The following is a 27,109-nucleotide window of genomic DNA, read 5'->3' as shown; positions in this document are numbered from 1 at the left end:
CACAATTGAAAAAAGATTAAAGAATTCTGGTAATTGTAACACAGTAGGGACTGTATACAGGTGGTATTAATAGTGTTGGTTGGGGGGGGGTACTCCATTACTATTGATCCTTCTAATCTCTGGCTAACTATGTCAGGACATACTGGTAACTATGTTTCCTTAGAAATAGGGTCTGTGGGCCTAATTTAGTAGCACATGCGTATATGTGCAAGTCTGCATTCTGCTAAGTACACAGCGGAACCTACCTACAGAAATGCAGCACAATGAGTCCCACAAATTGAGGGCTGATCTAAAAAAAAACTGTTGAACCTGCGTCTCTGATGCAAACACATTTAAATCTGACTTCCAAAACTCCACACAGGGTTTGGCTGAATAGTATGCAAAATTGCCTTTGAATATTCCAACTCATGAGGACTGCTTTACTTGGCAATACTCATCAGCAGGTTGGGTGGTTTGTCTTTCCAAACGGGCATTGTTTCAACAATTATGCCTCTGCCTTCTGCTGCTGTGCTCCCAAATGCTGAGGGATTGCTCAGTTAATTAGTCAATACCTGTTGATGTTTTCTGCAAAATGAGGAGTGTTTGAGAGGTTTATCTGGAAGGAATCAGGAATTCCTTGCTCTGCTCCAGATATTCAGAAGTATTTTACTTCTCTCAATTTTCTTCTTTAAGGGGTTGTATATCTTCCACCAAAGGGCAGGGAGAGGGACATGACAATGGATGGGCTCCAGCAGGAGTCCGAAAGCTTGGAAAACTAACACTCTGGTCCTGGTGACCGACTCAGATTGGATCTTACAACAATATCCTGGGACACTTAGATTTGCCTTCATTCGTGGACATGACAATGTACAGAATTATAGCCATATTATCTTCATTGAAACAAAGAATCAGCATAGCTTTGAATAAAATATATTTTAAAATAGCAGAAGCATTCCAAATAAGGCCAGGTCCCGCCTGTTCCCTTACAGATTTGGGGGAAAAGTCCAAAGTACAATTCCAATGCAAGTAGCATAGCAATGCTCAAATCTCCACAGCCCAAGAATAGTCAGCTACTTGTACTATAACCATCTCTAAAGTCCTTTTGAGAGAGTTGCAGATTCAGAGTTGATGGTTCCAAGAATCAAAAACATGCTGGTGCCTTCCAAGTGACTCTCATTTTTTCCTTAATTTGAAGCCCTACAATGGAAGGTTTTTTTGAGGACTGCCACACAAGCCACAGATCAGCCATGTAGTGCCTGCACTCACCATGGTATGTGACCCCTGCTCCAAACATACATGGTACATGGGATCCCTAAACCAAATAAAAATTAGTTTTAATCTTAAAATAAAAAGCCAAAATAAAGAATGTCAAAATCTCATGTGGTTGTCAGCAGTAACACCCTTTCACAAGGTTTTGTAATCTCACTAGATTTGGGCTGTGTGTATATGTTCATGTGTATACCTTACAACCCATCCTGGAGGACCTTTGTCCTCCACAGATTGGGAACCATTGGTGGTTCCACAATCCTTTGCCACCATTCATTTTGACTTCGGTTGATGTTAATTATGGCAGAATAGATTTAGTGGGCATCAAATGCCTACAAATGATAAAGTCAAATCAACGTCCATTAGATATATCTATTCCATCGTCTATCTCTGGCATAAGATTGTTTTGGAAGCATTACATCAAGCCCATTTGGAATATCATTTTGAAAGGGCAGTATCCTGTTTTTCTGCTACAGAGCCTTCTATCAAGCAGGAAGGGTCATAAAACAGAGACTAAAATGATAAACATTGATCTATCACTGTAGCAACCCTAAGATTAAATAGGAATAAAAGCTTTGCATACAAAAGGTAATGCACAGAAGGCTTCATTATGAAGCTAAATAGCCATCACTCCAATCTATTGTTGAAGTTTTTTCTTTATGCAAAACAAACAAAATAAAAAAAAATCCATAAAATAATCTTCAGAGCAGAAAGAACTTTGCTGCCCGTATAAATATAGGTTTTCCTAACTGCCCCAAAATGTCTCAAGTCCCTTCTAATACTGTGCCCTGAATTTTTTTTCAGCCTTACTGTACTTTTGCTGTTCACCAGGAACAGAATTGGAATAGGATGTTTGTTTTTTAAAAAGTGCTTTTGTAAAGGGTGCTTTTCGGTTTAATCGTTGATTGGAGAATGGACAGTATCTCAAATGCTGCTTTTTATATGTCTCTGCTGCTGCAGCCCAACACATAATTCTTTGTGCAACTATCATCTTTGTACAAACTTTTTAAAGCAGAGATTAAAGTGGCTGCACATATGGAACAAACCTCTTTCAACTCTACTTTAACTCATTTTAAAACGTGCCCATAAAGTAATTTCATTTTTCCTCTCTTTGAGATTCATGAATGTGAAGCTTAAAATCTAGACTGGCAGCAGCAGTCTGGTAGCCTAACAGAGTGCAAACTAGAGAAGATTGAAAGTAGACCATGGATGAGAGCAGCGGATTTATACGGATTTCCCTTCCTGCTGGGTCATTGAATGTGACTCCTTCCTGAAAACATCTTGCCATTAGGGGGCACTGTGGGCAGTTGGGAGGGCAGCCTTTGGATGTAAAGATGGGCAAACTAGCAAGCAAATTTCAAACTGAAGGACGAGGAGGAAGCAAACTAAGGAGCAGAAGTAAACAATGGTGAGATAAGGGAGAGGAAGACTCGATCAGCTTCTCTTTCTGGCCAGTTGGTCAGAAAAATCACAGGAGCCTGGGGGGAGGGGGAGGGCAGGGAATACATACTTTGTTATCTGAGTTTTGTTTCACATCTCCTTTTCATTCCTCATCCATTAGGTTGCTTTAAGGTTTTATTGCCAGATCCCAAACTCATCAGAATTATGGCTCTTTTGAAAGACAGCTTATTCAACCATAGCTGACTCTTATTTAACTTAAAATGTAGTATTTTCCTCCAAATTCTGGGATCTTGAAACTGTCAAAACTGCCCAGTTTGGGATTTAGCAACCTGAACCACACACCCCTCCCCCAGCTAACAATACTGCATAATACTGTGCTTCCTCAACCTTTCCAGCACGAGGGCCATGAAATTTAAAAAATAATAATAATCAGAAGTCTTTGATCTTCTACTACCATAGTAGCATGAGACTCAGTTCCAGCCTGAGCCTGGCTGGACTGAATAGAGAGACTGAAATCAGTGCCATTCGATCCGTTCCCAGTCACTGGAAAGCCATACTTCCAACATGGCTCAATGCATTTTCCAAATACCGAAGGGTTAGGCCATTTCCAAATGCCATTTTGTCTTCCGGATTTAGCATTCAGGGAAGCAGAGCAACTACAGCATGTTTTAGCTTCATGGATCAAGCAGGGGGCCTGGACGATCCAAAGTAATTTGGGAACTCCGTCAGAGCCACCAGCAAAGAGGTCGGCATGCCCCATCATTCCAGGAATTTGTGAATGTCCCCATTCAGCTGATACTGGGGGCCCATGGCAGCTTCACTCAGCAGCGGGCAGTGAGCTGCCCCACACTGGCAAGTATGGATCATCATGACCTTCTTGGTAAAAGTGCTCCCATCAGGACAATGGAAGGGTACATTTAGCGTACGAGTGCGCAGGGGTACACAGCAGCGGCCATCCAGGCAGGCCCCACAGAAACTTGGCTGGTAACGACGTGGGCTCTTGCAACCGGCATGACTTAATCTCACTGGCTCTTGAACTTTGTGCGTCCTCAGACATTTCTTGCCTTTCTAAAAAAAAGGGGGGGGAAGAGAAAGCATTTAATGCTACCCATCTAGTCCTGTCTCGGGCCCAGACTGCTATGAATTAGTACATCTTTCCTTAGGGTAGTGCACTGCAGCAACCCATCCAAAACTCCCTACAAACATGGCCAGTAAAACTCTGGAGATATTCTCCCAAATATCCCTGGAGAAAATCAAACATTTAATTAGGGTGCCTGAAGTGAGAACCACAAATCAGCATTGGTTAGGGAATGCTGACTTCTATTATTAGATATCCCATTCCAGGGGTGAAATGCTACCAGTTTAGGCCGATTCACCCGAACCGGTAGTAAAAAAATGCTTTAAAAAGTAAAAAAAAAAAAAAGGTTCCCACAATCAGCTGTGACAATTAGGTGTGTTGCGCGATCGTGGGAACTTTTTTTTTTACTTTTTAAAACATTTTTTTTACTACCTATTGCCCGAACCAGTATTTTTGTGTAAAGTGTGATAGTTTGTTTTTGAACTCTCTGTGAGGTTCCTGCTTGTTGCAGGGGCCATTTTGTGTGAAGTCCAGCTGCTTTTTCATTGTGTGTGAGTCAGTTGTGTAGCTTTTGGGTTATTTTTGTGTAAAGTGTGATAGTTGGTTTCCCCGGTCACATGACCACCACACCACGCCCACCAAGCCACGCCCATAAAACCAGTGGGGAAAATTTATGAATTTCACCACTGCCCCATTCCTTACCCAGAACCTCTTCAATACCTGGCTTCAGGAAACTCATATTTTAAAATTTATACTTAATATATTAATATATACATTCTGATTTCCAGAAACTGGATTATAATTTTAAGGTTTCTTCCCCATTTGGACTGCAACTCTTGTCAACTCCACACAGATGTGATATATGGCTAAGATCAATAGGGAAGGCTGCTGTAACCAACACTAGCCCTCCTTTTCTTTTGGTTCTGCCATCTCACCTTTAGCTTTGAAAAATCAGGCTGCTCACAGGGCCTGACCTGACACAATCGGGTTTCTTTGATCAGCTTGCATTGGGGATTATTGCTGTTGATGCGAGTAGAGATGCCAAAACCACAACTTTTAGAGCACGGCGACCAGTGTGTGGTCTGAGCCAAGCATTTGCGCTCTTGCTTGGTATTCTGATCCTGGAAGAATGGTCTCCATGCTGAGGAGAGAGATAAAAAATCTCATTACTTCACCATCATAGGGATCCCAAGGGAGCAAAACAACATCTCAGCAACTGGAATGACTACAAACAACAAGATGCTGTTGATGGACCAGTAGTGGGCAGCCATTAGTGCACTGATAGTGAGTAGCTCAGGGCTAGCACTTTCGGAAACTGAGCAATTAATCATTTAGATGTTCAGATTTGTCCAGTGAAAATCTTCTTATGCCAAGAAGAGCTTCTGTGGCAGTTCTGCTACTCCACTGGGCATTTCATGAAAAGGTCAAAGCAAACCATGCATCAGATGGTTATAGCATAGAAAACAGAAGAAAGAAGACGAAAGAAACTGAATTTGAGTTCTAGGGTTCAGGTACCAACTTTTCTGTGTTTAAAACTTTGGGGCCCACCTCATATCTGCCTTCCTCTTCCACACTCCTATAATGTTAAGACTGTCTGGGAACATTTCTTATTTCTATTTTGCATGGAAAATTAAGCAAGAGTCAGGGCTGACTCTTAACAGCCATGTTTTTTTTTTCCTGCTCCCGTCTTCTGGGAAGAAGTTATATTGAGATAAATTGTGTTGCTCCCACCAATTATGGTATCTTCACCATGACTCAGCAACATGAATGGAGAGTGATGCTCCCTTATGCAACTTTCAACACAAAGTAGTTTCAGGACAGTGACTGGTGGATTTCTTGCTAGTTTTTCCAGAAGAAGAATCAGCCACCTATCACTCTCCTGAACATGTGCAGAGTGCACTTATAAATCAGCATCTAATTTTTATCTTTTACTACATGCTTCTGACAAACATCAAATTCCCAGGAAATCCACAATCCTCTATAAAGCCTGCAATGATCCAATTAACCACTATATGGCAGCATCTATGAAAGCATTATAGAGTGGTAATTAAAAATACATTCTAGCCTACATCAAAGAATTTGTGCCTCCCCACCCAAAAAGTCTGTCTGAGAGATCAGAAGAGCTCATTGGAAATGCAGAAATATCTGAACCAGAAATAACTCAATGTTATTGTGCCTTTACACCATTTGCCTCTAGATTTTTTTTATTTTCCCTCTCTGAAGCCAATTTCCTCTGCAAATCATTTTTGATCTTTTCTTCCTCCCATTCCCCTTTCCCTGAGGGTATGTGTGCCTCTTAGGCTTTTTCTAATTTATATATTTATTTACAATCTTCTCAACACACACACATATCCACACTGTACACTCATACCAGATAGCAAGATTCCTGGTTGAAGATCTATCGGTGTCCTGGGAGTCCGATATTGTAAAGATAAAAAGACCAGGTTGCAGCCAAAACCAAAATACTCAGGGAGGCCCAGTGCCCAACAATTGATGGGGAGAGGTGTTCCTATAGCTGACCTGAGCCAATTGGATTTGAGCAGACAATGTCCCTAACCATGCCACTCCAAGACATGCCTGCATATTACATAAGAAGTTTTCCACTGGGAAAGAAAAAAATTCTTCCAACTAAGAATGGGTCTGGGTTGCCTCAGTTATGGGCTGGAGATGAGAAGGAAGTAATGCCGTTAGGATATGCCCCACCAAAACAATTAGCCATCTTTGTGCTGCAGCAAGCAGGATGTGAGAATGAACCCACAGAATTATCTTTCAATCCACTGAGATCTTGAGAAAGTTATGCTCTGGACATCACGTGGAAAAAAAAACCTCATATGGATGCAGTGCTTTCTGACCCCACCCTCACCAGTTATGTTTAATACAAATAGCAGCTGGAAACCAAAGCAAAATGCAAATAAAGTATCACATTTCATGACCCTGAGGAGCATCAGATTTAGATCCCAAAAGGGCAACAAGCTACTGCCATTCTTACCCCTATTTTTGTTTAATGTTCCCATCCTACTTAGGATCACCTCCCAACACAAGGTTAGCTTTTTAATCTCTTGTTGTTGAAACAAAACTATTTTTAAGGTCAGCTCGTTATATCCTATGCACATCTTTTGCTTGTATCTACACGGAGAGCTTCTGTACCCGAGGCAAATTTGTTGTGTGTCCAATCACACTTGGCCAATAAAGAATTCTATTCTATGCTATCGTCTCAAAGCACGAACTTTCGAGAGTGCAAACAAATTTAGGAGCCTGCCTTGGTTATTGACTTCATATCTGGTCACATTTAGATTATATTGCTGCGGTTTTCCATGTACTGCCCGTTAACCTAATCTGAATAATACCTACTGTAGGCCTACAAAGTCTTATTTCCATTATATAATCGTAAAAGAAAGTATTCCTACAAACTACTTCAAAAACAATAAATTTGTCCTGAAACAGTAGCACCGTGCAGAGAGCCTAGTGTTGTGGCCCGCCCGCAGCCAGCGGAGCTGGCAGCAGAGTTGGACCATGAGGAGGTTGGGGAGGAATTTGGGCCAGTCCTGGGGGCTGGGGAAAGCTCAGATAAGGGCTCTGCATCGGAGGCAGAGAGGGGGCCAAGGCCATCTGATAGTTATGTGCAGCCTCCGAAGTCTGACAGCAGCGAGGCAGAAGAATAGCGGGAGTCTGTTCCCAGTGGGCACATGCGCAGAGCTGCCAGACGACAAGAACAATTAAGGAAACAGGGTCGACTTGGGAGTAAGGCTTAGAGATGATTGGCCCCTCCCATAAAACATAAAAGAAGAGTGATTGGGACGTGAGCTTTTGCAGGAAGCAATTAGTTCATCTGGCCAATTCAAGATTGGAAAAGTCTGTTTATGACTCTGTGCCAAATTTGGCCTTGCCCTGCGTCTGGAAATTAGCTCTCTGGCAGCGTTCCACGTGAGATAGGTGGGTATTAGTCTTAGGTGGTTTGTGCTCTTATAGTTACCCCATCTAGATCTTTGAAGCAATTATAAATTGCAAAATCCTCTTTCCCTATGATTTCTTCTCAATTTTACCAATATAAATATTAAAGCTCCTAACTGAACATACCCACTAACCCTGGTAGGGCTTGAGTAACTCAATTTTGCTGAGTTTCTGTCTTCTGCCCACTCACCTGGCAGGTTTTTCCAGTGTCCACCTTTGCCCACATAGATGATTTCATTGCTTCTGGCCTCTCCATTTGAGTTGTACTCAAAGGTAACACCTTTGTACTTCTTGGGTCCTTTGCTGCACACAAATTTCTTGCAGCATTGACCAGGTACTTTAAGGAGCCGGGGACTGGGACAGCCTAGTGAAGCCAGAGGTAATTCCAATGGGCAAAGAGGCTGGCAACCCACCGCTCCATCAATGCAAGTGCATTGATGTTTGCAACTAGGCTGGAAGTTCTCTCCATTTTGGTAGATACGGCCGTTGTATTCACAGGTCCGACCTTCTTGCTTTGCTGAGGAAGGGAAGAAAAAAGACATTCCCATTTAGTAATTGTGTGTTTAAAGGTGTAATCATATATGACGTACACATTTATAAGAGAGGGTCCTGTTAGAAGTTGCAAATTGGATGAACTACCAAGGTATTGTGTTGGAGCAAGTTATCACTAATCATCCTTTTTCCTCCCCCAGGCCAGGTAATTTCTTATTAATCTGTTTTCAAACATACATACATGTGACCCTTTGAAATAGCTGCAGAAAGAAGTCTTAAATCATCCTGAACTTCAGCACAAAGATTTCCCAAGCTATATTTAATTAGGATTTCACCTTCATAGTCACCAGGGAGCACTGTTCACACAAACAGACCAGAAAAATAACCAAGAGGTACTGTGAAGACTTCAAGGTCACATCCCATTGGTCTGCACTAACATACAACCTCAGTTGAAGCTGGGAGTGGTACCCGAAACCTCAAGAGTTAGATGATGCAGAAGTGAAAAACACAGCAAGTCCCTGGCTATCACCATTAGAAGTCAGAGGAAAATATTTATCTGCAGAACTGGGTTTTTAGGGGCCACGTCAACAAGAGGCGAGTGTTCTGAGCTTTAAATAGACATGTGAAAACAGGATGTGAAAAGCACACACAGCCTGGGATCAGGTTGCAGTGGCTTGGGAGAGGGCTGGAGGCCTTCTGCTGGAGGGTCTGCTGAGAAGAATTCTAGCCTAAAAGGATGTGGTCTTCATCTCCTTGTTCTGCAACATTGTCTTCTTTTTTTCACTTGTTCTATATGCGCTTATAGGGTTTCTTTTATTTCCTGCATATTTTTCCACTGGGTGTATGCAGCTATGGCTAGATCAGGAGTATCAAACTCAAGGCCTGCAGGCCGGATCTGGCCCATGGGGTGTTTAGATCTGGCCCGCGGCCCACTCTAGAAACAGCAAAGGACCGACCCGTGGTGCTTCTGCCAGCTAAAAGGAGCTTGGGAGGGCTGCATGTGGCCCTCCCAAGCTCCGTTTTCAGTCACAATGGCCTCCTGCAACCCTGTGTCAGCGAAAACGAAGCCCAGGCAGGCCACACATAGCCTCCTTGAGCTCTGTTTTGACTGGCAGAGAGCTGCAGGAGGCCATCGCGACCGAAAACGGAGCCCTGGCCAGCTGTTGCGGCCAAAAACAGAGCCTCGATGAGTGACGTTGAGCTGGCCATGCCCACCCTGGCCATGCCCCCCCCCAAGGTGAAACACAACCCTATGCGGCTCTCAATGAAATTGAGTTTGACACCTCTGAGCTAGATCATCTGGAAGTCACAGTTTTTAAAGCAAGTCTGCAAGTCCAGCAAGTATGTAGATCCTGGAAGTCTTACCTATGGAAATAAAAATTTTCATCGGCTCTGCTTGCTAAGAATCAAACCTGGCAATCTGGTTTTCTATGTGCATTTTTTCTACTTTCACTTCTGCATAGTTATTAAAAATATCTCTTTTCTCAAATTTCTGGATTTTTATCACTGCCCTGATCTCTTACTCTCCTATTGAGCACAGAAGTTACTAAGTGCTACATAGTGATCTTATTTGCCAGTAATCTAGAGGAAGCTGGGATAAGACACACAGTATTTTGGAAACTTACTGTAAGGTCCAAGCCCAGAGACAAGACACTGAGACCCAATCAAGTCCAATGTTTTATTTGCTTGCACCTAATGGACAGACTCTTGCCAAACTAAAGCTGTAACTTTCTAACCTAACAGATGTATCCTGAGAGATGCTAGGGTGTGATTATCCTGAACCACTTTCCCCTTTCTGCATCCAGCTCAGGACTTACAGTCTCTTAATCTGGGCCTCTTTCTGGAAAAGCTCTTTGTTGCCAAAACTCTCCCACTACTCCTCCAGGTGCACATTCCATCACACTTAGACAAGTTATCTTCATTAGCTATGAATGATCTCCCTATTTCCAATAACTCACTTAACATCTCTCAAAAAATATCACTGGGCATGGAGATCAATCCAGCTCAGATTTATATGCTAAATAGCCTGAACAAACAGACTTGCCTTTTGTTAAACCATTGGTCCATCTAGCCAAATCTGTCTACACACATTGATGAGCAGTGGTGCTATAAGCCTTCCACCTGTCATCTAGCATATTGTGACCTTTGGCTTGCAAAGATTGTGCTCTATCAAATCAACCACAAAGCAATGAATGAAGGCATCTTTCTAAGACAGATGGATTTTGGACCCATTCCCTGCTACCCAAATAAAATGCTGCATCTTGTGAAACTGAGGGTAACTAATCTGTTTTTCACTAGGTCAAGCATTTTACAGTGCTTAATCACTTACAAACGTCACTGAGGTGAACACTATATTATGAGCCAGAATCATTTAAAACTTCACTGCAAATTCTTAATTATTAACATAGGACCATGATGGCGAACCTATGGCACACGTGCCACAGGTAGCACATGGAGCCATATCTGTGGGCATGCGAGCGTTGCCCTAGCTCAATTCCAGCATGCATGCACAGGCCGGCCAGCTGGTTTCCAGGCCTTCTGGGCCCATTGGAAGTTGGGAAACAGCCTCCGTGGGGGTGGGGAAGACTGTTTTCACCCTCCCCAAGCTCCTAGAAAGCATCTGGAGCCTGGGGAGGGCGAAAAATAGGCCTACCGGGACCACCGTGCCATCGTGTGCCAAAAGCGCGGGGAGCACAGGGGATGGGGCGCAATTAATTATGGGTGTGGGCACGCACGCGTGTGAGCCCCCCCGCGCTCCCCCTGGCTTTTGGCATGTGACGGCAAAAAGGTTAGCCATCACTGACATAGGATATTCTAATAGGAAAAACATGCAGAAATCCCAGTATAAAAGCTTACACAATTGTTTTATAGGACTTTTTTAAAAAAAATTGCTAAAAATAACCCACTGATACTTCTCTCCCAACAGTAGATTTTTAGACATACAACTCCAGTCTGGAGCTCCAACCTTCTGTCATTCAGAGGGCCTCTTCCAGACCCCTCTTCCAGCACGGCACCGTCCATGATCGCTGGGAAGGGAGGAAGCGGTCACCCACACACCTCATCTAGAAGCACCAAATTTTGAACGGCTCCTCCAGCTTCAGGTCACATGCGTGCTAAGGCTATAACGCGCCTCTTACCCCAACAGATGCCCCGCTTCGCTAAGGGGTCGGCCCCAAAATTGCACTCCAGGCCTTTATGAGGATCGCAGGGCGACAGCTTATCGCAGTCCTCCTTGAGCTGGCGGGCGCACACTTGGCAGCAGCCACAGTCGTCGAAAACCGAGCTGACCCCCGGAGGGCAGCGAAGGGGACGCGGTGCGCAGCGGCATGGGACAGGGCAGCGGCCCGCGACCTGCAAAAAGAGCGAGAGCGGCCGGGAAAGGCAGTTCTTTCGGCAGCCCTGAGAGGAAAACCGTCCAGCTAATCAACTCCCAACGGCCTCCAAATTCAGAAGAAACCCACGAAGCCCCTTCCTGCGTTTTGGCTCTTCGGGAGCGAAGGCTTTCGCTTTTTCACCCGTGGCTTCCCACCCCCACCCAACCCCCCTTTTTAAAGGCGACACCGAAGTCGTTTCCTAGAGGGCGCTACGTGCCGCGCAGTCCCGGCATTCTCTCCTCCCCACCCTCCATCAAGCGCGCCGAGGTCTCCCTTCCGTCAACCTCGCGGGGATCCAGTTCTGGAAACAAATCAAAGCGTGAGGCAGCGGAGGCCGTGCGACCTGCAGCTCTGGGAATCGACGGAGGAGGAAAACGTAACCGCTGCGCACCCCCGACGGGTTGCTGCTATTCCCCATCTCGACCGGCGTGGAGCTGCCGGCTTTAGGCAGGCGGTGAAGTTTGGCCCCGGATCCCCTCCTGGGGTATTACGGAACACCTCTAGCAAGTGCTCGGACGTCAAATGATATATAGAGCTTCCTGACCGAGCAGGGGGTTGGACTAGACGACCTCCAAAGTGCCTTCTGTCATTCTGTTACTCTTTTGTCAAGCCGAATTCGGTGGCCAGATGAAGCCGGAACACGAATGGAAGTACACCCAATCCGTCACCTGGTATGATCCGATTCAGCCAAATTCCCCCGCAGAGAAGCCTTGGGGGCTAAGCAAGCTAGAATCTGCTACTGGGGATTTAATGAGAATTTCCATCCTTTCGAGGTCGGTAAAATGAGGACCCAGATTGTTTGGCGGGGGGGGCGGGGGGGATATGCTGACTCTGTAAACCCTCCGTACACAGGGCTGTAAAGCACTGTGAAGCGGTATGTAAGTCTAAGTGCTATTGCTATTTGATCCAACCCCATTATGATTTCAGCTGTTTTGACAGCATTGTTTACTGTCATATTGACAATAATGTTGCACCCCCAGTTCAGTTTATCGAAGGGCTAGTCTAGCTAAGACTACTCACCGGAGAGAAACACAGCAGGAAAGCCACGAGGGTCAGGGCAGCCACTCTCATTCCTGTTCGATGAGAAAAGACGGCCAGGAAGAGGGCGACTATTGCTGAAGGAGAGAAGCAAACGCACCAGGGAAGCAACCTCCTGAAGGATGAAGGATCGGGATGAGACAGAATTGAGAGCTGATGCAAAATAGTCTCCCAGATCCCTTGCCTCTATAAGGTCTCAGGACCCTGGCACACACCCCCTTTTATGCTACTTTCAGTACCTACAGTGCTATTCCGTTCTTTCTGTATTTATATTTTCCCCAGGCCCTCCCACCTACCGGGCTGAGGGCCAATAGGAACCTCCTGTCAGCCAATAGCAACGGTGGCGCACTTCCAAACATTCCAGGGGTGGGACTTGGGAAAGGTAGGAGGGGCCGCATGAATAGAGTCATTCATAAAATTAGAAAGCCAGTGCATTCCGAGGCGATGTGCGTTTAGTCATGCGCGGGCCAAGATGTTCCGCTAAGCAGAGAGGCACTTTTTATGCAAACTGTTGAATTAAGGTTCTTACTCCCATGGGGCACATCGCCGCATAGGCAATCCAGTGTGAGGAGTAGCCACAAACATTCCTGACCTGCCAAAAAACAAATTAGGCAGAAGGAAAACATCATGGAAGAAGAAAAAATAAACGGAAGGAGGCCAACGCTGCAGCGAATCTCTGATCTGACTCTAAGGTAGATTCAAAGGCTATAGGAACCAGGAACATCAGATGCCTGAAATTACTATGGATAATCTGAATGCAATTATGCCTGTGAGGTGTTCTGTGCAGTTTTGGGGAGTATGCACAAGTGTCAGGTCAGGCTGAATTTATACCAATGAATCTGGTTTAATCTTAAGTGGACATAGACAACACCAGAAAAAATGAGGGCTAGTACTGCAAAACACAATTATGAAGAGGAGAAGACCGGCATCTGTTCTGCTCTCAACTCCTCGGAGGGAGAAATACAATTCCTAGAGTTATCTGCACACTGTGGTTTAATTTATCAACTTTCATTTTTTATTAAGCCATATGACAATCTTTGCGGCCCTGTTTCATGCAAATGCACCTCATATGCTGAGGGATGAAGGGCCTTTCAATAGTTTCCCTCTCTCTGCCCACCTTTGAAATTATGAAATATGGTCTGTTGTTCTTTGCTGTTTTAACCACAAGCAGGATGGCTTTGTTCTTCATTATATTGGAGTGTGTGTGTGTGTGTGTGTGTGTGTGTGTGTGTGTGTGTGTGTGTGTATATATATATATATATAATATATCTTTTATTGCCTAGCATGTTTGATTGTAAGATGACTAATAAATCTCTAAACTAAGGAAATAAAATCATAAACTAATTTAAAAACAACCTTTGCCACTTCCATAAAATGTAGAATGATTTCACGACAACAATTTCTCAGAAGAAAATAAAACACAGGATATTCCGTTATCTGCAAATGTTTAAAAAACTTTAAGAAAACAAACTTAGATTTTATTGGCTATACAGAGTAGTTGCCTGGGTGAACAATTGGCACAGTCCTGGGGGTTATTCCTAGCTTCGATCATCTCAAAATACAATTTTCCCCATGCATCCACGCATGTTGACCTATTTTTCCACATACCCAGAAATGGGTATCCATTAATATCTTTGTAAAGGGCAGACTAGAATTAGAATGACAAAAGTGCCTGCCCTCAGGACCTCAACTGAGCCCAGTAGAGGCCTGGGTGGAGTGGATGTTAATTTGTTCTTTTGTGAGCTAGGTTTAGTCTTTTCTCAACCAAAGACTCATCTGGCTTCCAATAATCATGACAGCACAAGGACTGTGCCAGCTCTTAGCTTCTATGTTAACCGAATGTTAGACAGGGGGTGCATATGATAGCATTCTTTGAATATCTGAAATAGTGTCACACAGAAGGTCAAGACCTCTGATCCATCATTCCATAACATAAGACATGGAATAACGGCTTTAAGTTAAGTTACAGGAAGAGAGAATTCAACTGGATGTTAGAAAAAGCTTCCTAATTTAAGAGCAGTTTAACAGGGGAGGCAATTAGCCAGAGAAGTAAAAGAAATCTTCTTCCTCCCACCACCACAAGTAGGGGCTGCACAGCCATTGAGTGGCTTTAATTTAGATCCTTGCTTTGAGCAAGGGACTTGCTCGATGACCCGTTCCAACTGATGTACCCTTCCCATTCTATGATTCTGTGAAGTGAGTCCAATCTGTCACTTTTTACTGAAGCTTTGGGACAGGTTTAAACATGGATTTAGAATTACTTAACACTTGAGGACTCGATGTTTGCTGATGCATAAGGCAATGTATTAGTTTACTTACACTAAGGGGCATATTTTTGTCAACTTGTAATCAGTGTTTGGTGACTTATGAGTATTGTGTCCTTCTCTTATAATCTTACTTCTTATAATCTATGCTCAGCTCAGCCGCTGTTGCCTAGTCTTCTGAAACATGCCAAATCAACATCTCACAACACTTGCAAGTTGCTTGCACAACACTGCAAACAAAATGTTACACAATGTTAGAATCTTTCAGCTTGGCTCATACTGCTTTATAGCTTTCAAAGGAAAACAAGAGGCTGTTATAACATGCACCTGAGAAGATAAGAAGAGCCCATCAGAAATCCAGCACCGACTAGTTTGGACAGCTCCTCCCAGCTGCCATGCCTGGGTACTGAGAGTTAATGGAAGTGGATAGACTCTGGGCTTGTACCATGTCTATGGCAACAAAATGGTTTCTAAATTCTGAAGAGATTCTGTTTAATAATCTCCCCCCCCCCCCACTGCAAAAGGCATTTCAAGCTAAAATAAACGTATACCTTCCTTTTTTGTCTATAGTTCTAAGCAGTGGTGAATTTCAAATGTTTTTTACTACCGGTTCTGTGGGCATGGCTTGGTGGGCGTGGTGTAGCTTGGTGGGCATGGCTTGGTGTGTGTGGCAGGGGAAGGATACTACAAAATCCCCATTCCCTCCCCACTCCGGGGGGAAGGATATTGCAAAATCTCCATTCCTACCCCACTCTGGGACCAGCCAGAGGAGGTATTTGCTGGTTCTCCAAACTACTCAAAATTTCCACTACCAGTTCTCCAGAACCTGTCAGAATCTGCTGGATTTCACCCCTGGTTCTAAGGGTTATACCATTTTTTGTTTTCAGATATTTCTTTTTGGCTATTCTGATTTCATGGAATTACTCCACATCCACTCAAAGAGCATCCTCCAAAGCAATTCTCTGAAGCACATGCCTAGGCATAGCCAGAGATCCAGGGAGGCATTCCTGAGCTTTCACAAGTAGTACTCTTTTGCCTCCAATTTATCCTATCAAATACTCTTCCTTTCCCAACAACTTTGATTTCACCCCAGAATACTCTGGTTTGTTTCTGCTTTTCTCAAATCTCCCAGCCTTTGAAGATTGGACCTTCTTTTATCAAACATATGCCTTCTTCCTACATTTCTGGAATAAAAAAGATCTATATTTTAAACTTTTTAATTTTATAATATGTCTCTAAGAGATAAAAGAGTCTTCTGCTAATATAATTGTAATTCTATTGCATCTTAGCTCTCAATTCTATACATTAGCCTACACTCTGAGTTTAGTAAGAGTGGGGGTGAAAAGGAAGGTTCCATGTCTAAAACTTTGTATTTGTTAAAACTCATCTGAGAGACATAGAGTTGATGTTCATTTCTAAGAATATTTGATCTGTATGGGAAACTGGCCAAAAGGTGTGGACAGTTGCTAAGAACTTCTTGCTTGAAGTTTTTTAGATTTGTCTTCAGCTTTCTTAGATTTGTCTTAAGCTTTCCAGTTTAAAAAGCATCTCCTGAATTTAGTAGTGGAAAGAAAGTTAAACAGTAATACCAAATGGATATTTCTGAAGGACTTTAAAAAATAAGTTTCAGAAAAAAATTAATAAAATTTCCTGTGGCGTCATGAAAAATGAAGACTCCTGGGCAGATTATATTGTAAGGCTTTCATAATTCACTCCCATACAGTATCTACATTTGCTTTTCCATCTGCACATACATACATACATACATACATACATATGTACGTATGTACGTGCGTGCATGTATATTTAATGTTTCACTAGATGGTCCAATATTGCTCTGGGAGAAAGAAAAATGTCTACCCCCTATTGCACTTTGTTAAAATGACTTCTCCAGTATTTTGATTGGAAAAGAATTACATTTATAAAACATAACATGCAGTACCTTTGGAACATAGCAATAGCACTTAAACTTATAAATTGCTTCACATTGCTTTATAGCCCTCTCTAAGTTTACAGAGTCAGCATATTGACCCCAACAATATGAGTCCACATTTAACCCACCTTGGAAGGATGGAAGGCTGAATCAACCTTGAGCCTGGTGAGATTCAAACTGCTGAACTGCAGACAGTCAGCAGTCAGCAGAAGTAGCCTGCAGTACTGCATTCTAATCACTGTGCTCCAACAGCTCATTAGAGAAAATAATAATTTAAGGAACAGGTGAGAAGGCATGTTATAGCCAGATGATGCATTCTTCAGCTGAATAGAATAGAATAGAATAGAACAGAACAGAACAGAACAGAACAGAACAGAACAGAACAGAACAGAATAGAATAACAGGGTTGGAAGGGACCCTGGAGGTCTTTTAGTCCAACCCCCTGCTTAGGCAGGAAACCCTACACCACTTCAGACAAATGGTTATCTAACCTCTTCTTTAAAACTTCCAGTGTTGGAGCATTTACAACTTCTGGAGGCAAGTTGTTCCACTGATTAATTGTGCTAACTGTCAGGAAATTTCTCCTTAGTTCTAAGTTGCTTCTGTCCTTGATTAGTTTCCACCCATTACTTCTTGTCCTACTCTCAGGTGCTTTGGAGAATAGCTTGACTCCCTCTTCTTTGTGGCAGCCCCTGAGATATTGGAACACTGCTATCATGTCACCCCATGTCCTTCTTTTCATTAAACTAGACATATCCAGTTCCAGCAACCATTTTTTATATTTTTAGTAAACTTTGAAGTAATGATCTGGAGACCTTTATCAAAACCAGAAGTCAGAATCTTTACAAGGGGAACTCTTCCTCCACTTTCGATGCCCTACCAGGGAATGCCATTCCCATTGCTACTTACCAAACAAAAGTGCTTTTAAAAATTAGGCATTTTGATTCATTTTTACAGGTCAGAATATTTTGAATTCTCTGTATTTAATTACTTTTTTATCTGATTATTGATTCTTGAATATTAATTATTTCATGAATACAATAGATGCTCATCTATGACTGATTTTTAATATACTAGGAAATATTCACAATGGCACTTAGCTCAGATTTGCGATTACACTTTTGATTAATATTTATCTTTAAGAAGGTAAACATTTGTAGCTTATTTGAACACAGCAATACCTAAAAATACCAAAATGGTAATCTATTCCATTTTTATTTAACATAGACTTAGACTTCCAATATGACTGACTGTAATTCTAAAGATTATCTACATTGTGCAAGTGATCTACAAAGCTTTGGGGTAAAGTTTCTGAAAACATTAAGGAAAGAAAATAAATAATACCAATATGTAATTCAGGCACATAAGAAAGCTAAAGGACAAGAAAAGTACTATTTTTTCAACATATGCAAACCTTAAGCCTAGGGCAGGGTTGAGCATCTTGAACCTCTTCAACTATAGGTGGGAATCTGTTCTTTTCTCTTTTCTTGATGCTGAAAGCTGCAAGTATAAATTTTCTTCAGTCTCAGACAGTGGTGAAATCTAAAATTTGTTACTACTGGTTCTGTGGACATGGCTTGGTGGGGGAGTAATGTGACTGGGTGGGCATGGCCAACTTTTTTTTTTTTACTTTTAAAACCATTTTAAAAGGCTCTGACGATTAGACAACTCAGCTGGGATCGTCAGAGGCTTTTAAAAGCATTTTTTACAACCACTTCGGCTGAAGAGGTTGTAAAAAATGCTTTTAAAAGCCTCTGATGGTCCTAGCTGAGTTGCCTGATCGGCAGAGGCTTTTTTTCTTTTAAAAGCCTCTGACAATCTCCCAGCTGAGTTGCCTGATAGGCAGAGGCTTTTAAAAGAAAAAAAGCCTCTGCCGATCAGGCAACTCAGCTAGGATTGTCAGAGGCTTTGAAAGGCATTTTTTTTTTCAAACAATCTCTTTGGCCAAAGTGGTTGTAGAAAAAATGCTTTTAAAAGCCTCTGACGATCCCAGATGAGCCCTGCGAACGTCAGAGGATTTTTTTTTACTTTTAAAAGCATTTTTTCAGCCGAAGAGATTGTAGAAAAAATGCTTTTTTTAAAAAAAAAAGCCTCTGATGATCGTGCAGTTCAGCTGGGCATGGGGGGAGGGCAGGGATTTTTGCTACCGGTTCTCCGAACCACCTGCCTCCATCGCTACCGGATCAGATGATCCGGTCCGAACCGGGAGCATTTCACCCCTGGTCTCAGATGAGAAATGCATTCAATAATGGGAGCCTCCAAATAAGTCTTCACACCAATTTTTTTAAAGCAAAAAATCCCAAATTCCTTCCCAGCCCAAGAACAAAACAATATCTCATCCCATTCAAGTTATGATCTGCCTTTTCCTACTTTCTCATTGCCATTCCAAACACATTGGACTTTCACAGACCATTCCAAACGTCAGTTTTCCTTCTTATACAGCACAATATTTGCCTTGGAATTGGGCACACACCAGTCGGTTATGATGAAATATTCCATCCCCGAGCATAGAACTTCCTGGATATGCCCAAAACATTATACTACAAATATATCTTGTGATTTACCTGTGTACAGTTCCTTAACTTCTTTAAGATCTTACTCTACCCATGATCACCCAAACTCAAAGAATGTATGCTCTGCAACTTGACATTCACACATTTTAAAGTTGCAAAGGTTCAAAAAGCACTGGGCTAGACAATTCTTCTGTTTACTGTTTCCAGTAGGATGTTGGCTGTTGCTATGGTATGCTGAACTTTAGGGAACAAGGAAATGTTGGGTGATCTATCTCTACAAAGTGAGCAAGTCAAAAAATATTGTAGGGGGCGGAGCAGGGAGAGACTGGGAAATGGGGAGAGAGGTTTGGAACTCTGAGAGAATCCTGCTTACTGCTGAGAGCAGATGAAGCCAGAATTGTCTTGCCAATGTATACCTATGTGCAAATAGAAGCTCTCAGGGAAACGCCCCTGACCCACAAGTCCCTCCACCCCACTGTGGGTTTCAAAAATTTTTACTACCGGTTCTGTAGGCGTGGCTTGATGGGCGTGGCATGGCATGGCTTGCTGGGCATAGCAGGGGAAGGATACTATAAAATCTCCATTCCTACCTCACTCCAGGGGAAGGATACTGTAAAATCTCCATTCCCTCCTGATCAGCTGGGACTTGGGAGGTAGAGAATAGATGCGGGCGGGGCCAGTCAGAATTTTCACTACCGGTTCTCTGAACTACTCAAAATTTCCGCTACCGGTTCTCCAGAACTGGTCAGAACCTGCTGAACCCACTTCTGCTCCACCCCCATGCCAAAGAGTTCTACATCTAGGCTGCATGTTTCTAACCTGGAGAACAGACACCTATACCTAACCTGGAGTATCTGAATTCTGTGGAGTAGTGTGATCCTTTTTGCTGCCTGTCTGAAAGATGACCATATATACACTAGGAGGCCACCCCAAGCTTCCTTCTTGCTGCTCACCTATCCATATATCCATCAGCTTGTGTGCGCTGTAGATTCCTGGGATGCTTGTGGAACCTTCAGGCAGTTTCCTTTTGGCAAACCTCCTTGTAGGACAAAGGAGCCTGTGTGCAAGCAGCTCTCTTTGCATCAGCCCTGCAGTTCCTTCACACACACACACACACACACACACACACACACACACACACACAGCACTGTGGAGGAGTCTAGGTGCATGTACCATGCATGTGCACATCCAAATTCTGAAGAATGGAAAGGTTGTGTGTCGCCACTCAGAGTGCTGGATTGTCACTCAGGAAACCATAGCAAAAGCAGTGGATGTTAGCTTTGGGGGAGTGCAAAGCAGCATAGATACCTAAGAGACAAATTGTGTATTCCTAGATGCAGATCTTGGACTGGTGGTTTGTGTACCGCAACAGGAGGCTGCAACAGGGCAAGAGCTATTACACAGCCAGAGCTAGAAACTCTATGAAATGGGATGGCACTATTTTTCCCTTTCCAGTTCTCCATCTTTTAGTCTGAGCTCTCATTCCAGCTACCGAAACAGTTTAAGGACCAGGAACTGGGTGAGGTTTGGAGCTGTGGATCAGTCATAGGCAACAATCCAGAAATATGGCAATCATACAGATGGCTGTTCTAAAAGAAGATCCGCTTAGGTCAGGGGGCTTGCTTCAGATAAATAGGAATAGGATTGCTCCCTTAGCGACATTCTTAACAGAGCTTGTAAACATGGCCCTTTGCCAACTTCTATTTTTCCCTCCTCTGACTTGGGTTTCAATAACTATTGTAAACAAAGGGTTTGTGTGTGTGGAGGTTTCCTACAAACAGGATAAAAATGGAGCATATGGAAAGTTTAGGCTAATGCTCCCATTACAAGCCCCTTGGGATTAAGTGGCCCATCGGCAGAGCCAGGTCACCAGATCCCTATACCTGCGAAAGCGACTCTGATAAACACGCTGCCTATTAATAACAGCATGGCAAACACTTTTAATAGTGTTGGTCCCCAACACTTTACTCTCTTTTTTTGATTTTTTTTTTTAATTTTTAAACAAAACATAAAACATCCATCATCCATTACAATTGCAAGCAGTGTCGGTTGGTTACAAATCTTTTGTGCTTCATCCCATGTTCATAATTTACTAATTTTCTAATTTCTCATATTATCAATCTAATATATATCTTTATATTAATATTCTCATTTGTCATTTATTTATCAGTGGCATTTTCATCCCATAAAAATTATTTTCATATATTATATTATTACATTCATTTCATATTTCATATTTCATTTCCATGTTTTATTATCGAGCCATTGATAAAATAAATCCCATATCTTATAATATTGTTTGTCTTCCTGTTCTCTAATTTCAAATGTCAATTTACTCACTTTTCTCTTATCGAAATCCTGTATCACAATCCATCTGATTTTCAATCTTTATTATTTTGTTATCTGTTCAGATTTGGGGATCTGTCTCTCCATCAGGGACTTGCAAGAGACATCGCTCTTCTGTAAAAAAAAAAAAAATGGGACACTGTAATCAGCCACTGTGATTTGCAGCCACTGTGATTGTGTGCTATCTATGCAGCCTTTGGTGAGGAAGAGGATTCACTTCTCTACATGCTAAGTAGGATCAGAAAAAGCTAAGAATATTTTTTTTAGCCTGGGGGAAAGAACTTCCCTAAACACACACAAACACACACACACAAGAGAGAGTGGGGGGAGAGAGGTGTGTGGGGGAAGCACTCAGCTGGATCACGTCTCCTGGTCTCCACCTTGTGGCTATTTTTATTTAGCAATAAAAATGCAACTGAAGGCAAAATAGAAGCCAAAAAAAAAAAAAAGGTTAAAAGAAAGATGACATTTGCTGTTTAAAAGTTCTACTAGGAGAAGATTCTAGAGCATAGTATAGGCCTTTAGTGCAAATATTCATGGGATTAACTTCTATTTAGAAGCTATTATTTCTGTATTTATAAATAAATAAATATAAACTGGTCTGTTAGACGTTACAGGAGTTTTAATTCAACACACGAGACAACCAACTTGGGAAAGTTACTAGGCATACTTACTCAAAATTAAATCAATTTAATTTAATTAATAGACTTCACTTATGAATTCTCTGACAGATGTGCACACTGCACTGTATGAAATAAAATTTGAATGCAGAATTACATCTGATGGTAAGTATTATAGATTCTCAGGATTGATCAGACCATCATAGCACACAAGGTCTTCCTTGTGAATCCTTATGTGTAGCATATCAGGGATAGAAAGACACTGGTTTCTCTACGATTCTGCCAGCCACATAATTGAATGCAGGTGGATTCAGTTAAACCATACCAGACATCAGCTCCCTCTCCCTCTTTTGGCATCTGCTTTCCAAGGAGAATGGAATGCAGTGAATTACTTAATGGCTTAATTGCTCTACTACTTCAAGGTTAACTATCTCCCTGCTTGCGTCTGCCAATATGGCAGTGTGCCTATCCTAAGCTGTAGCTAAAATATATGGATATTACTAAATTCTCCAGTCAAATATTTTGGCCATCTAATGAGAAGGAAGGACTCACTGGAGAAGAGCCTAATGTTGGGAGAGATTGAGGGCAAAAGAAGAAGGGGACGACAAAGAACAACGTGGCTGGATGGGGCCACTGAAGCAGTAGGTGTGAGTTTAAATGGACTCCGGAGGATGGTAGGAAGGCCTGGAGGAATGTTGTCCATGGGGTCGCGTTGGGTGGGACACAACTTCGCAACTAACAACATAAATCTCCAGAAAATCAGTCAGGGGTTTTCAATTAAACTTAAATCCTCTATCACATCTATGACACATTGATCTTTTTTTTTTCTCATGCCTTTGGATTCTTGCCTCTCTCTGGGTATCAGTGCTAGGTAGACAGAACCCCTGCTGATTCCTTCTCTCTCTAACATAGGAGTTCCACTTCAGTGGTCTTGAATCATCCTGGACCCTGCATCTTTTGGCAATCCGAGATTGCCTAATTCAGTGTATGCCTACTAGCTGTTCTCCCTCTTCTGCATTGTCCCGTTTCAAGATTAATAACTTCCTTTCAGTTTCTTGGCCCATTACAACCTCCCCTCCTTATTGAAGACCTTGGGTGCAAATCCCTTCTCTGAGTCTTTTCCAGCCTCAGGTTATTACCACAGGTACAGTTTCTCTCCCTGTGGGATTATCTGCAGGTTAGCAGACAGTGTTTGTCATCTCCATTCTGTAACAGAAGGCATAGCTAGCCTGCAATAATAGGATATTTTTAAATCCAGGCATCCTACACATTTGAAAGAGGCGGTGGTGAGGCCCCTCCTTAAGAAGCCTTCTCTGGACCTGGCTGTTCTGGCAAATTACCGTCCTGTCTCCAACCTTCGCTTTATTGCGAAGGTTGTTGAGAGTGTGGTTGCGCGACAGCTCCCGCAGTACCTGATGAAACCGTCTATCTAGATCCGTGCCAGTCCGGCTTCAGGCCTGGGTACAGCACGGAGACGGCATTGGTCGCATTGGTGGATGATCTCTGGAGGGCTCAGGACAGAGGTTGCTCCTCTGTCCTGGTCCTGTTCGATCTCTCAGCAGCTTTTGATACCATCGACCATGGTATCATGCTGCGTCGGTTGGAGGGCTTGGGGGTGGGAGGCACCATGCTGCGGTGGTTCTCCTCCTATCTCTCCGACCGGTCACAGTCTGTGTTGGCAGGGGGACAGAGGTTGACCTCGAGGCGCCTCGTTTGCGGGGTGCCGCAAGGGTCATTCCTCTCGCCACTCCTGTTCAACATTTATGTGAAGCCGCTGGGTGAGATCATCTGTGGTTTTGGGGTGCGTTGCCAACTGTACGCTGATGATACTCAGCTGTACATCTCCACCCCTGACCACCCCAATGATGCCTCAAAGTAATGTCCCAGTGCCTTGAAGCCATGCAGGTCTGGATGGGGAGGAACAGGCTTCGATTCAACCCTTCCAAGACCGAGTGGCTGTGGATGCCGGCGTCCTGGTATAGCCAGCTGGTGCCATCACTAGCTATTGGGGGTGAGTTGCTGGCCCCCACAGAGGGGGCTCACAACTTGGGTGTCCTCTTGGATTCACGGCTATCTTTGGAAGGGCATATGTCGGCCGTGGCCAGGGGGGCCTTCTATCAGGTCCACCTGATGCGCCAGTTGCGCCCTTTTCTGGATCGGGACTCCTTATGCACAGTCACCCATGCCCTCGTCATGTCTCGCCTGGACTATTGTAATGCTCTCTACATGGGGCTCCCCTTGAGGTGCACCCGGAGGCTCCAACTGGTCCAGAATGCAGCCGCGCGGGTGATTATGGGAGCCACAGGGCGCTCCCACGTAACACCTCTCTTGTGCGAGCTGCACTGGCTCCCAGTGGTCTTCCGGGTGCGCTTCAAGGTGTTGGTTCTCACCTTTAAAGCGCTCCATGGCATAGGGCTGGGATACCTGCGAGACCGCCTGCTGCTACCGATAACCTCCCACTGGCCAGTACGCTCGCACAGAGAGGGCCTCCTCAGGGTGGCGTCGGCCAAGCAATGTCGGCTCGCGGCCCCCAGGGGAGAGCCTTCTCTGTGGGGGCACCCAACCTGTGGAATGAGCTACCTCCTGGAATACGACTGATCCCGGACCTCTGCGCTTTCCGAAAGGCCCTGAAGACTTATTTATTCCAACAAGCTGGCCTAGCTTAAATGGTTTTAATGGGGTTTTTAAATTTTCGATTTTATTGATTCTGGGTTTTAAATTGGGAACTTTTCGATTTTGCAGACTTGGGATTTTAAATTGGAAATGCTGATGATTTAATTTATTTTAGTTTTTTCTTAACTTTTGTACTATATGTGTTTTAAGTTTGGCTGTCCACCGCCCTGAGTCCCCCTGGGGAGAAGGGCGGTATATAAGTTGAATTAAATAAATAAATAAACTTACTTGACAAGAGTAAATCTTCTTGAACTCAGGCATCCTTCTGGACCGACATGTATTCTTTATAGATTGTGGTACACTTTACAGATAGTCCTTGATTTGCGACCACAATTAACTGAGACATTTATTAAGTGAGTTTTGCTCCATTTTATGACCTTTCTTGCCAAAGTTGTTAAGTGAATCACTACAATGGATAACTTAGTAACCCAGTTGTTAAGTGAATTTGGCTTCCCCATTGACTTTGTTTGCCAGAAGGTCGCAAAAGGTGATCGCATGACCTTGGGATACAGCAATGGTTATAAATATGAACCAGTTGCCAAGCATCTGAACTTTGTTCAGACAATCATGGGGATGCTGCAAAGGTTGTAACTGTGAAAAATGGTCATAAGACACATTTTTCAGGGAGCCTTCGTTGACAAAACCATGTTCCTTTGTCTCTCTATACTAGTAGAAGGACAGGAATGGCAACAGAGAAGTGGCCAGATTGACAGATTCATCCCTGGGTTTCCTGTGAGAGAATGTGCGTTTCTTGTAAAAATGCAGCTTCGGGTTTTAAATGACTTAGTTTACTAAAAATGTGTTTACTCTTGGAAAGACACCCATGGCTTTTAGTAGTCCAGGAAACCACTAAAAATGACATAATATAAAACTGAGTCAAGACTGAAGTAAAAAAGTAATGTTTATATGACTGAGGCCACATTAGACATGAACACCTATACCCACGCAATTAAAACTCCCAAATAGAATAAAAAGAAAAAACAGAGTTTTAGAAAGTATTTTAGAGCAAATTTGAAAAATATATTTTTAAAAAATAACCAGAAAAAAAGGAAAACAATAAAAATAAGAGAGGAGAAAGTAAAGCAACTAGAAAAACATAGATTTCCAGAATGGAAATGCCAAAATTACAGTATAACCCTCCCCACCCCCATTTCCAACAAAAACAAATACAAAAATAGTAAATACTAGACAGCTCATGCCCCATTGAATCATCGTTTCAGAAATATTTTTCTGTCTAAACAAAGAAACAGAAAGACCAAGAGCAAACAAAAAACAGTGGGAGCAGGAACAACTTCTGACTTCCTGCCAGTTTCCCCATTGAGTTTCCTTGTGAGAATTTGGCAGGGTGTATTGGAACTTTCCTTTCCTTCTTTCCTTTCCTTTCCTTTCCTTTCCTTTCCTTTCCTTTCCTTTCCTTTCCTTTCCTTTCCTTTCCTTTCCTTTCCCTTCCCTTCCCTTCCCTTCCCTTCCCTTCCCTTCCCAACAGGCAGGTAAGCAGCTGCTGATGGTTGGGAGAGGGAGCAAGGGATTGCAAGACTGGCTGGGAAACTGTCACACAACATTGAAAATGAAGATCATGTGACTGCAGCAGCAGCTCAGCACAACCAATAGGTGAGGTGGCCAAAAGTTCCCCAAATTTCATTTCCTAAGGAGTTGTGTCCCAGATTTTGGCCATATTCTGTAAGTTAGCCCAATGTAAGTTAGTACCTTGGTTCAAAAATTGTTGCTGTGTTGCCTAGTTAAAACTTAAAAGGTATTGACAGCAAGAGTTTTAGAAATATATAATGGAAAAAACCTTCAAAACAAATCATTTTTTTTCTTTTTCTCTTTTCATCTGAACTAAACAAATCTGTCTGAAGTTTCCATTCAAACAATTTCCTCTTTCAAAATCCCAGACCAAGAAAATTAGATATTTAAAAGGGAGAAAAAAATCATCCTCTTTTATCTTGCAGCTAAATGGGCTCCATTAGAGTTGGAGAACATGCCTCACAATATAAGTATAATGTAAAGAAACATCCCATATTTCAAAGAAGAAAAGATGTAGGTTGCTTTCAGAACAAACTGTCATAATAATTAGGAAAACATGGAGGATGGAAGACTTTAAGTAACAAAAGTATGTATGTATGTATGTAAGAACTTTGTATGAATGCAAACTTCTTATATTAAGCAAAAAGAGACAAG

General features: G+C 42.8%; 1 protein-coding gene across 1 annotated transcript; it reads right to left on the bottom strand.

Moving 5' to 3' along the window:
* Window positions 1-1,944: 1,944 nt before the first annotated feature.
* Window positions 1,945-12,795, bottom strand: LOC139310224 (CCN family member 1-like). The gene is made up of 5 exons (XM_070934385.1): window positions 12,562-12,795; window positions 11,305-11,518; window positions 7,866-8,192; window positions 4,660-4,865; window positions 1,945-3,714 (listed from the first exon to the last, which is right to left on the bottom strand). Exons 1-5 carry the CDS (start codon window positions 12,610-12,612, stop codon window positions 3,406-3,408), a joined length of 1,107 nt encoding a protein of 368 aa, XP_070790486.1. The 5' UTR covers window positions 12,613-12,795; the 3' UTR covers window positions 1,945-3,405.
* Window positions 12,796-27,109: the final 14,314 nt, after the last annotated feature.

The sequence above is a fragment of the Pituophis catenifer genome, unplaced genomic scaffold (assembly GCF_029215685.1).
Source record: "Pituophis catenifer annectens isolate HBS135680 unplaced genomic scaffold, rPitCat1.0.hap2 SCAF_2, whole genome shotgun sequence".
NCBI lineage: Eukaryota > Metazoa > Chordata > Lepidosauria > Squamata > Colubridae > Pituophis > Pituophis catenifer.
The sequence above is the reverse complement of the archived record's forward strand: the minus strand, read 5'-3'. Positions and strand labels throughout refer to the sequence as shown.